General features: G+C 34.4%; 1 protein-coding gene across 1 annotated transcript; it reads left to right on the top strand.

Moving 5' to 3' along the window:
* Positions 1 to 4,563: 4,563 nt before the first annotated feature.
* LOC111404624 (MADS-box transcription factor 21-like) lies at positions 4,564 to 8,443 on the top strand. The gene is made up of 5 exons (XM_023033407.1): positions 4,564 to 4,745; positions 5,264 to 5,273; positions 6,166 to 6,255; positions 8,013 to 8,155; positions 8,239 to 8,443. Exons 1-5 carry the CDS (start codon positions 4,564 to 4,566, stop codon positions 8,441 to 8,443), a joined length of 630 nt encoding a protein of 209 aa, XP_022889175.1.
* The last annotated feature ends 2,468 nt before the right edge of the window (positions 8,444 to 10,911 follow it).

Genomic DNA, 10,911 nt, shown 5'->3' with positions numbered 1-10,911 from the left:
CACATAAAATGTGGATTTGGCGTCCATCTTTCTTTCGAGGGGGCGTTCTGTGTGCCGGCTCATATGGCCTCAAGAGCGAGATACGGGGGCTTCCTGCACTGGATAAGATCCTTGGGGCATTTGATAGCCTTGATGACCCTGGGCTTGCATGAGAAGTTCACGTATCGCCAAATTCTGAGTTGCGATGTCCCTCATGCCTGCCGCTATTTGAGCCATACCTTCAGTGAGCATGGCCGTTCTTGCGCCTCGGCGACACCGGTGATAGGGTCTCTGGTGAGTGACATTGTTATGGAGTACCTCTTCTTCAGAGGCCTCTCTCATGGGGTTGTCGTCTTCATGGCTATAGCTCATCCTATCTCCTTTTTCAAGGGTGGTGAGAAGTTGGATTATAACTCAACTTTGTTCTTTTTCAAGAACTTGCCCTTTTCAGGGTTAGTCGTAAGTTTTCTGGTAATTTCTCCGGTGGAGAATGCAGAACTTTTAATGGGAAGTGTTTCCCACAGATGGCGCCAATCTGTTGACCTCGAAAATTGGACCTTCCACGTAGCCAACCGATAGCTACTCCACGTATTCCTCCTTGTGCACAATCAACGCACGGTTGGACGCACACGGCCAGGACCAGCGGGGGGTGGTGGTGGCCGTATACACTCTGACGATCAAGTTAGGTTTATGTGGTCGGAACAGTACCCAAGTGTTGTGCAAAATAATAATAAGGGGGAGGAGAAAATATATAAACTTGCTATGGAGTGCTACGTAGTAAGAGTTTCATTACCTTTGCCTCTTGCCAAACCTTGGGTATTTATAGGTGGGATAAATCGTTGGATGTGGGACACGCGTATGCATTTAACGGCATGAGGCGTCGGCTCATAGGCGTCAATCAGCCGCGTCTGTAGAGTGGGCGGGTAGTTTGTTTCTCCCGAGTTGAGTTGACATAAACTTGATAAATCACATCAACTAGCCTCATGGAGACGTCAAATCAATTTAAACCTTAGATGCACGGAGGATCTTGGTAAAAATCTCTTTCTGAAATTGGCAGCGGATCTTCTGACAAAGGTGCACTTCGCCTCGGCCTCAGGGGCGAGGGCGCTTCGATCAGTTCAACAGGATCATCTCTATCTCTCAGTGTGCTATTAGGTCGTTGACATTGGTGGAATCACTTCGGAAACACTTTAAATGAGTGTCTATCAGGTCGGAATGTGTGGTGGCGGGCATTCCGAGGCTATTCAGATAGGGGCATAACAAGTAGTATAAAATTGAAGGCTAAAGTAGAGTCTAAAAAAAAAGGGCAAAGGTTTGAGAAAGTGATTATCCTTCTTCGAGTAATTTTCCACAAGTTCAATACTAAAACTTGTGGAAGGACTACAGGAAGACTTCAAGAAGGAGAATTACCACCCTAGAGGCTACTTTTTAGGGAGAATTCAACTAGGGAAATCAAGATATCAAAAAAGATATTAAATGCAATAATGCAAAGAAAATCGATTCAACTCCAAAACAGTTATATCATGTTCTTCTCTCTATGTTTTTATTATTATTATGAATTTGGTAGTTTCTCTTTCATCCATCATGAACTAAACTTTGTTATTTAGGGGTTTGATGTAATCAACACTTGAGACATGTTTGATCTTTATTAATTATTTATTTGCAATTTTCCATTAAAGTTTTATTTGTGTTATTTGTATGTAAAGCTTTTAATTAACTGACCATTAATTGATTGATTTGATTGTTTAAGTTTAGACACCTGAGTGAGGGGACCTTAGACGTTATCTTATAAGAAGAAAACTTAGAAAATTATAGATTTTGAGAGAGAATATAATTCATCTAAAGCCATTCCACATAAGAACCATAAAACTAGATGATGCTTAGATTTTAATTTGGAATATAGATATTGGAATTGAATTTTAGGAATAGTTTTTTACTCAACGTTCGAGAGATGGAATAGAAAGGTTCTTACTTAAAAACTTGGAAAAATTAATTAGATATAATTATATTATTGAGAAAAATAATTGATAGTTAGATAAAATCATAACTCTAGGTTTTCTCATATTAATTAATTCTTCCAAATTGCATAAAATCATTGAGTTCGTCACAATATTCACTTTAAATTTAGTTTGAAAACATTTATACTCAAATTCTATTGTCTGAATAACTAAGGACTATTTAATTATAATACTTAGTACAAAATTTGATATTCAATCCTTCTGTGTTCAAACTTCACAGTTATATTATAAAACTTGACATTGTATGCTAGCGATATGGTAAACACGTAATAGAGTCATTTGTGGACTTATTCCTTTTTTACCTATACAAAATAAATCATCTTAAGACTGAATTGAGCCCTTCTTTATAATGAGTTGCGGATTGAAAGAGTATTAGATACCAGAGTTCACTGACTAAAAATCACCCGTATATATGGCCTTGGATTGAAAGATTATCTAGGTTGAATTTCTTGCTGTTATATCATGGATTAATTTCTCAAATCCAAAAAGGCCACCATTGTTCATGTATTAGATTTCTATTGGATTTCTTCTATGTATTACACACAAGTATTCTCGTAAGGCAGGAATACCAGTTATTTGCATTGATTTTTCATATCACAAATGTCGCAGCATCAGTATAAGCATTTATTTCACTTCGTCACATAACAATGCAGAAATAGGTGAAGCTATGAAGTAAACCTAAATGAAATAAAAAAATTTCAGCACTAGTAGCTGCAAAAACATAAAACTTATTCGTTCCTCATAAATATGAAACTCGAACTTGGGAGACAAATTTGACGAGAGCTCCACATCAGCCCCAAAGGACCCCATTACTTGTCCATGAAGACAAAAGGATCCCATTGCATGTGTGTCCACCAGCATTTGCAAGTTGCAACATGGTTGACAAGGCCACCCCAAGCACAAAATACCTCGACCATCGAATCACCATCTAGGAAAGATGTGCTGGATTCTAACAATTGAATTAAAAGACTATTGGAACCCTGTCCTAATGATGTAATCAAAGGTCTCATATATAGATAACACCTTTAAGTGAGTTCTGACACAATCAAATCACCGTGATCATTCATGCAAAGCCATTCATGTACATAACAAATTGCTCGATAAGTGTTACAAAAGCATGAAACTCAACCAAAATATTGGAACTTGAATTTAATCATGATCTGTAGAATAATGATAAGTGTTTCCACTAATAAAAACAATTAAAAAGTTCCAAAAACGCATGTAAAAAAGGGCAATTACAACAACAAAGAAAGGGAAAAAATGGGTTAAAACCCAAAGGGTTAAAAAGCTTAAAGGAAAAAAATTCTTAGAGATCCAATCTTCCACTCTAAATAAATTCGAATCAGATCAAGGCAAAATTAAGGTCGACACTATTCAGAATCTCAATGTTCTTCGATTGAAGTATCCTTTCATGGCTGAAAATTTTTTCTTCATTCAAACGAAAAATTCACTCAAAATACACCCAAAAATCCTAAAAAGGGCAACATCCTGCCAAAATTCGGCATTAGAACTTCACTGCCGGTATTAAAAAACAATTTTGGGCTTTTGAGGTCAACAATAGAAATCCTCCTCGATGTTGTTTCTCTATTATCTGATGTTGGTGTAGTCCATTTTTTTTGTATCCTCTTCGGGAAATTACATTGCTCATGGGCTTGCATTTTGTGCTAGCAGTTACGTAATTCTCCACAACTGGGTCGATTGTAGTCCATCATATTTATCGTGCATTGATTATTATAAAGCTATTCTTTTTTTCTTTTCTTTTCTTGTTTTTTTTTTTGGGGCGGGGGGGGAGTTTATCTTAAATGATAACACTGAAAATATTAGAGGTGAAGTCCCTTTGTATCATACACATCTCAACACCTATGCGGACACATTTGGTATATAATATTACTGGGGACTATATGCTAGCATTGAAGAAGATACAGATTAAAAATCTTGTACCCAATATATCATGAAGGCATTATTATTATTATGTTACACGCAACTTTTCTTGTTACTTTTTTTTTTTTAATAACTTATTACAAATACTATATACTGAGTACATCGATGAGAAAGTATTATTGCAATAATTACAACCTTCCTTGATATAATATGTAATATGGTGTATCAAACAAGTAGTAAAAGCAAATCACAAGACGAATGGCATTACACTTGCCTTACAATTGGCCAAATTTTATGGACTTTAACGCAAAAATAATAATTTTCCAAAGGTGGCAAACCCCAAGACCACAAGAAAATTGGCGTTACCATATGAAGGAAGATTTCGTCAAATAGTATTCTTTCGTTTAGTAAACCTGTTACAACCTTTTCATATTTCTTCACCATTCTTTTCCATTTTTCCTTCATTTTGATTTTTGAGCCCAAGAAAAGTAATATCATACCATTCTGCAAATAAATTATAAACAGCAGGAAATTTCAATTATCATTCTTATTTCATTTATAATTTGTCTCCAAATTCATTCGCCCTTTTGATTCATTAGACCAAAAGAAATAAAAATTCCCATCAAACTATTGTATTCATAAGCACCACCATCCCCCCATTCTTTCTATCTCAGAGTATTGAAAAATGGGTAGAGGAAAAGTTGAGATTAAGAAGATTGAGAACGTCAATAGCCGGCAAGTGACGTTCTCAAAACGGCGCGGCGGATTGCTAAAGAAGGCAAAAGAATTGGCCGTCTTGTGTGATGCACAAGTTGGCGTTATAATTTTTTCTGGCACTGGAAAGCTCTATGAATTCGCCAGTTCCCGGTACGTTATGTTTCCTATCTTGCTTTTATTTTATTTATTTTTTTCAAATGGAAAGGATATTTTTGCTTGATGCACACTAAAAATCTTTTGGATTTTGCCATTCAAACTGTGCCAATGACAGGCCCTGTTGACAGGCGACCCTTGATTGTTATGTTACGGGCCCCCATGAAATTCAAGGTCAAGGGTCGACGTGTTTGCCACCTTGACCTTGGATTTAAACTCGGGATTTAATATCGGGCTTTGTAGTAGGTTTGAAATCTTTTGAACCTTGCTGCCGTCTAGGGAGCCAATTTGGCACGCTCCTATTGGATAGTGCCTACGTGACCTTGTCCAAATAGATTAACCCAAATCTTTTAGAAGTGTCAAATTCCATCGTTTCTTGAAATCTCCATTCGGTGTCAAAGAAATGGTGAGTGGTGCCTGATTTGTTAATATTTTCTTACGTGTCAGATGACTCAAGGGCCATTTAGGAGTGATTTTTCACCTCAAAAAATTGATTTTTTTTATCGTTATTTCAGTATTCCAGCCGTAAAGTTGAACCTCTTCTCTCATAGGTGGCCTCTACTTTTCTCCTAACGGTTCAAAAATCAATTTTCAAAATCGCTCATAAATGGAGCTTCAACATGTACAAATCATCAATATATAAATGAAATAAAATTTAAATGAGAAAAAATAAATACAAATAAATTTAGGCGATAAGCCCATCTTGGTCCACCTTGAAATGGGCCACAGCGATATGAGGCACGCCAGGCCTGTTACGAGGAGAATTTTTGTTAAAAAATCAGGTCATGTTTAAGCAAGATTTAAAAAAAATAATAAAAAAATAAAAAAAAATTTAGAAAAATTTTCTATTTGAGTTTTACCCCTATTATTAAGGTGTTTAAGCTGTTAAAAAATAAAATAAGGTGTTTAACATTATTATCTTTCTTAATTACATTATCTTTGGATTCGAGTCCACTTTCTTCAACATATCTCAAATGTTTTAATTTTTACTAAAATCATCCCGCAAAATCACAAAAGTAGCATTAAACTGGTCACATAAATATTATCAATTGCAATCATAACTTACTAACTGATCACAAATGAGTCCCATTAAATTGTAATCAGATTGACATTATTGTAGTGCAGTTGGATAAAGATGTATGTTCACATAAAACAACAAAGTCACATATGACTTCCTAAATAAAGCATCATTTCAGTGTGTTACAAATGGGTCACAAATGCATCATTTTTGAACCTGAGCTTGAATTCAAAAAATTATACGCTTAACATGACATGCGAATTCACACGAATGGATCTTATTCATTGAAAATAGTCACACGAATCTCTCATAACTTGGATCTCTCATAAAGTAGAGATCTTGTACTCAAATCTTGGTAGGCACTATAGAAATGGTTAAAATGGGTTTATATTCTTTCAGAGCAGACAGTACGTAAAAGAACGGTCAGTTACGAGGCTCGGATCTTTACAAGTTTATATTCTTTCAGAGCAGACAGTACGTAAAAGAACGGTCAGTTACGAGGCTCGGATCTTTACAAAAAATGCACATTTTTTGTTTATGCCGTCGGAAAGATTATTGAAAGGGATTTCTGAAAACAACTACTACTGGGTGGTGGGGGGGGGGGGGAAGGGAATCGAAATTCAGCATATAGAAAGAATGAGCATACATACCTTAAAAAAGTTACGGTTTAATGTTTCGATTTTCTCTTAAATAAAAATTAAACTAAAAATGCCGAAAATTTCCAAATATATATGTTCTACATCATGAAATTCAAATACGCTGAAATATAGAAGTATATATATGGACTATTACACGGCATGCCATTCATTGAGAATGTCTAAAGCTTCAACATATTTTATCGGTACATCAATTCTTGAAATTCTCAAACCTCACTCACTTTCAAGCATGGCGGACGGAGAAGCCACAATGCTAAGCTCGATTTCTCCTGTCGGCCCATTATGATTATTTGTAGCTTCTTCTTCGTGGCTCTTCTCTGCATTCAAGTGGGTCCTTCTCGACCAATACCTTCGAAATAGCTTATGGAGATCTATTACTATTAGTATGATCTCTCTCTCAATTAAAATCACTATTGCGACCGGCTTAATACTAATAGTAATAGGCCTCCATAAGCTGTTTCGAAGGTATTGGCCGAGAAGGACCCACTTGAATGCAGAGAAGAGCCACGAAGAAGAAGCTACAAATAATCATAATGGGCCGACGGGAGAAATCGAGCTTAGCATTGTGGCTTCTCCGTCCGTCATGTTTGAAAGTGAGTGAGGTTTAAGAATTCCAAGAATTGACGTACTGATAAAATATGTTGAAACTTTAGACATTCTCAATGAATGGTATGCCGTGTAATAGTCCATATATATACTTCTATATTTCAGGGTACTTGAATTTCATGATGTAGAACATATATATTTGGAAATTTTCGGCATTTTTAGTTTAATTTTTATTTAAGAGAAAATCAAAACATTAAATCGTAACTTTTTTAAGGTATGCATGCTCATTCTTTCTATATGCTGAATTTCGATCACCCTCCTCCCAGTAGTAGTTGTTGTATTTAGAAATCTCTTCAATAATCTTTCCGACAGCATAAAGAACACGCAATTTGACCTTGTTTGTTACAAAGACAACAATCGAAGAAGAATTGTTGGAGCACATAAAAGACAAGATTACACCAAAGGAAGCATGAGACACTTTAGCCTCACTATTCTCGAAGAAAAATGATCTGAAATTGCAATTGCTGGAGAACGAACTTCTCTCAATCACTTAAGGAGAATTAACCGTAAGTCAATATTTTAATTAAGTTAAATCTCTCCGTCGTGAAATTTTAGAGTTAGATGCTTTAAGTAAAATTTTGAATTCTCGAATGAGAAGAATAATTGTATATGGATTGAGACTCGAATTTAGAAGTTTTATCGCTGCAATACAAGGTTGGCCCGAGCAACCTTCATTAGTTAGTTTTGAAAATTTGTTCGCTGACCAAGAAGCATTAACAGACAAATTTTAGGAATCTCAATTAAGAAAGAGGATGAAGAAGCATTATTTAGTTACAAAAGAAGAGGTCAATTTTATTAGCAAAATTATAAAGAATTAAAAGAAGGTAAATTTGAAGGAAGGATTGAAGGAAGTTACCAGACAAGGGGAGTTCAACAAAGTCGTGACATGAGAGGTCAGCCATTCAAGAGATTTCAACGAAATGATGACTCGTGTTTCGTATGTGGCAAACGAAGCCATTATGCTAGAGACTATTGGTTTAAAAGGGGCCAGTAGAAAGCAATGTAGTAACCTCTAGCAGGGAAGATAAATACACTAGTGAAGAAGAATGGGATGCTGAGGCAACTACAGCAGCAATTGAGCAGGCTCGAGAAAAGAAATTTAATTCAAATTTAAAGGATGAATCAGTGTTAGTGGTGGTCCTGCCTGAACATTTAGATTGCAAAGATGATTGAATCAATGACTCAGAAGAGGACATCGTGTTTCATGAAGAGTCTTTAGGGTAGACTCCGCAAAGGGAGGGACTATTAGAATTAGAAGAAGTGTTCAAAGAAACGCAGACACCGCAGAGAGTGGATCTGTTAGATCAGAAACCGCAGATACTGGAGTAGACACCGAAGAGGGTGGATCTACTAGATTTAAAGGAAATAGAAGACAAATTGCAAGAGAAAATCACGGAAACGCAACGACGCCCTAGAGAAACTCAAGATTTATGAATGATAAGTAATAAAGAAGAGTTTCTTAGACCAACACAGAGTATGGAAGATCGAGAGGGTCAACAAGAAATTGAGTTACGTATGATTTTACAACCACAAATAAGAAAATCTGGTGGAGGCGAGAAAGCAAGTAGCAAGTATGCAACCTTCGAAGAAGACGAGAGTGTGAAAAAGCTAGACATATTTGAAGTTATGGATCATTGAATAAAGGATCAAACGCTTCAAATGTCATCGAGTTTGAGACATGACTAGACGAGACGAAGAACAAAAAGGTTAAAATGAAAAGTACTGAAGGGGAGAATTGAAGAAATCATCACCCATTTTAAATATCTAGAATTTGCTAGACTTAAACATGTAGAATATTCTAGAGACTCAATACTTGCCAGAAATGAAGACCACCACCATTCATTAATAATCTAGAGAGCAGAATTATGAAGCCAATGGAAGAATTCTCTAAAAAAATGTAGGTAGTAAACTCCACCTCCATATTTTGCCTATCTAGATGTGTGTTGGTTGAATGTGCGTGTGCATGATGAGAGAAAAAGTGTGTCAAGAGAGTGAGAGCAAATAGAATAAGAGGGAAAGAGAGACATATTGAGCTAGTGTAGTGTGTTAGTGAGGAGCATCTTCATATAATCAAAGTATGTCCAAAAATGTGTAAAATCTATTCCATAAATAAAATAATATCTTTCTTTAAGTCTTAAATTCTACGAAGTGGTATCAGAGCTCTACAAAATTTAAGATGGATAATTAATTTCTCATGCATCAACTTGGAAATTAAATGTTGTAGTTGCGTTTCAATACTCTTGGAAAAATTATTTAATCGAAATGTTGTATTCAATAGTTCAAGCTATCAATTTATTTTGAATTAAGAAACAATGTCAAATTACAATATTTATACATTTTCATGTGTTGAAGGAGTGATGAAAGTCAAGTTTATATATAACTTCTTCTTCTTCTTTTTTTTCTTAATCTCTTTCGCATTTCCATATAATTATATAGTTTAAACATAAATTATTTAGTATTTTAATCAATAATTTACAATTTTAGGTGATAAAGATGTGTATTTTGTTCACATCTACAAAGACAAAAATACTGTGAAAATATTTACAATTTTAGGTGATAAATGTGACATGGTCATTCGCGCAAATGACGAAAACTTTTTTGATTTTAATATTAGAACAGTAACAATTTGCACCTGTTGAAATGGAATATTTTCGCGCTGAAAATATTAAATAAGAATTCAAACATAATATTAACAAATTACAACATTTTGTACTCATTTTCAATCGCACATTATTCAATAAAATAATATTATGTGCAAATCCAAAACTTTTCTTTAATTTTTAACCACATCCTCCATTAGTCGTTATTTAAAAATGCATTCTTTCCCTTAAAATGGAGCTCAGACAAGCAACTACCCTAAATTTTGTGGTTAGTAATCATAACTGAAATAGCATATCAAGCAGGGCTGGAAAACTCCTGAATCTAACAAGCCATTATTCTTAAATTAAATATTTGAATGGGTATCTAAAACGAAAACCGATCGATTCGGTTTGGTTTTTGGTTTTAAATCAAGAATCGAATAAGAATCGAATCTCCCTAATTTTTTTAATTTATTTATTTTAAGTAAGCAAAATTATTGTATTTTTTTAAATAAATTTGTTAACTAGTTAATTTAGTACAAATAAAAAAAATAAGATTTTCATATTTCTAAATTTCAATTCAAAGTCAACATAATCAAATTGATCTAAGTTTTATTCAAATATGTAGCTTTACCGTAGTGCTGTTTCTACAATTCTGAAAAAATCGAATTGAAACAAGATAACGCCCGTCTTAATTATTTTGAACTCGCTATCTTCCTCTTCCTGTGATTTTAACAATCATATTTATAAAGAACTCTGCACAGAGAGACACAAAATACACATAAGATTGAATTACATTATTTTGTAAGAGCTAAAATTGAATATATGATTAGTTGAATTGATTTAACTTTGTAAATATTAAAAAATTTAATTATAATACGGAACCTAGGAACCAAATGGAATCGAATCGAATGGAACCGAACATAAATGATTCCATAATTAAATTTGGACTCGATAGTTCCACTTACTAAAGATCTAAAAATTTTGAGTTTAGTTTGATTCTCGTTAGAATTGAACCGAATTGGACCATATCCAATCTTAATATTAAAAGACTTAAAACAAGAAGATAGTAATATTTTTTATTTTATTTATGTCCTGCATAACAAGGAAAAATTGGCCATGAAACTCCAACAGTATTCACTGGTGGTAATAAAATTACGATTGAGCTATATATAAATAACAGTTTATATAATGTTTTACTTAATACATCATGTGATTCAATATGATTAGATCAGAATTTTTTCAACTAAATTAGAAAAAAAATTCACTCTCGTTTTGACACGTCATCTGTATACAAACCATTA

The sequence above is a fragment of the Olea europaea genome, chromosome 11 (genome assembly GCF_002742605.1).
Source record: "Olea europaea var. sylvestris chromosome 11, O_europaea_v1, whole genome shotgun sequence".
Classification (NCBI taxonomy): Eukaryota; Viridiplantae; Streptophyta; class Magnoliopsida; order Lamiales; family Oleaceae; genus Olea; species Olea europaea.
Note: the sequence above shows the minus strand (reverse complement) of the source record. Positions and strands in the feature narration are given on the sequence as shown.

Excerpts from the sequence above, each read along its gene's own strand:
- LOC111404624 (XM_023033407.1), top strand. The coding sequence starts at position 4,564 with ATGGGTAGAGGAAAAGTTGAGATTAAGAAGATTGAGAACGTCAATAGC. Across the intron at positions 6,256-8,012 it reads AGACAGTACGTAAAAGAACG|GGGCCAGTAGAAAGCAATGT; the intron begins GTCAGTTACGAG and ends TTGGTTTAAAAG. Across the intron at positions 8,156-8,238 it reads AATTTAAAGGATGAATCAGT|AGTCTTTAGGGTAGACTCCG; the intron begins GTTAGTGGTGGT and ends TGTTTCATGAAG.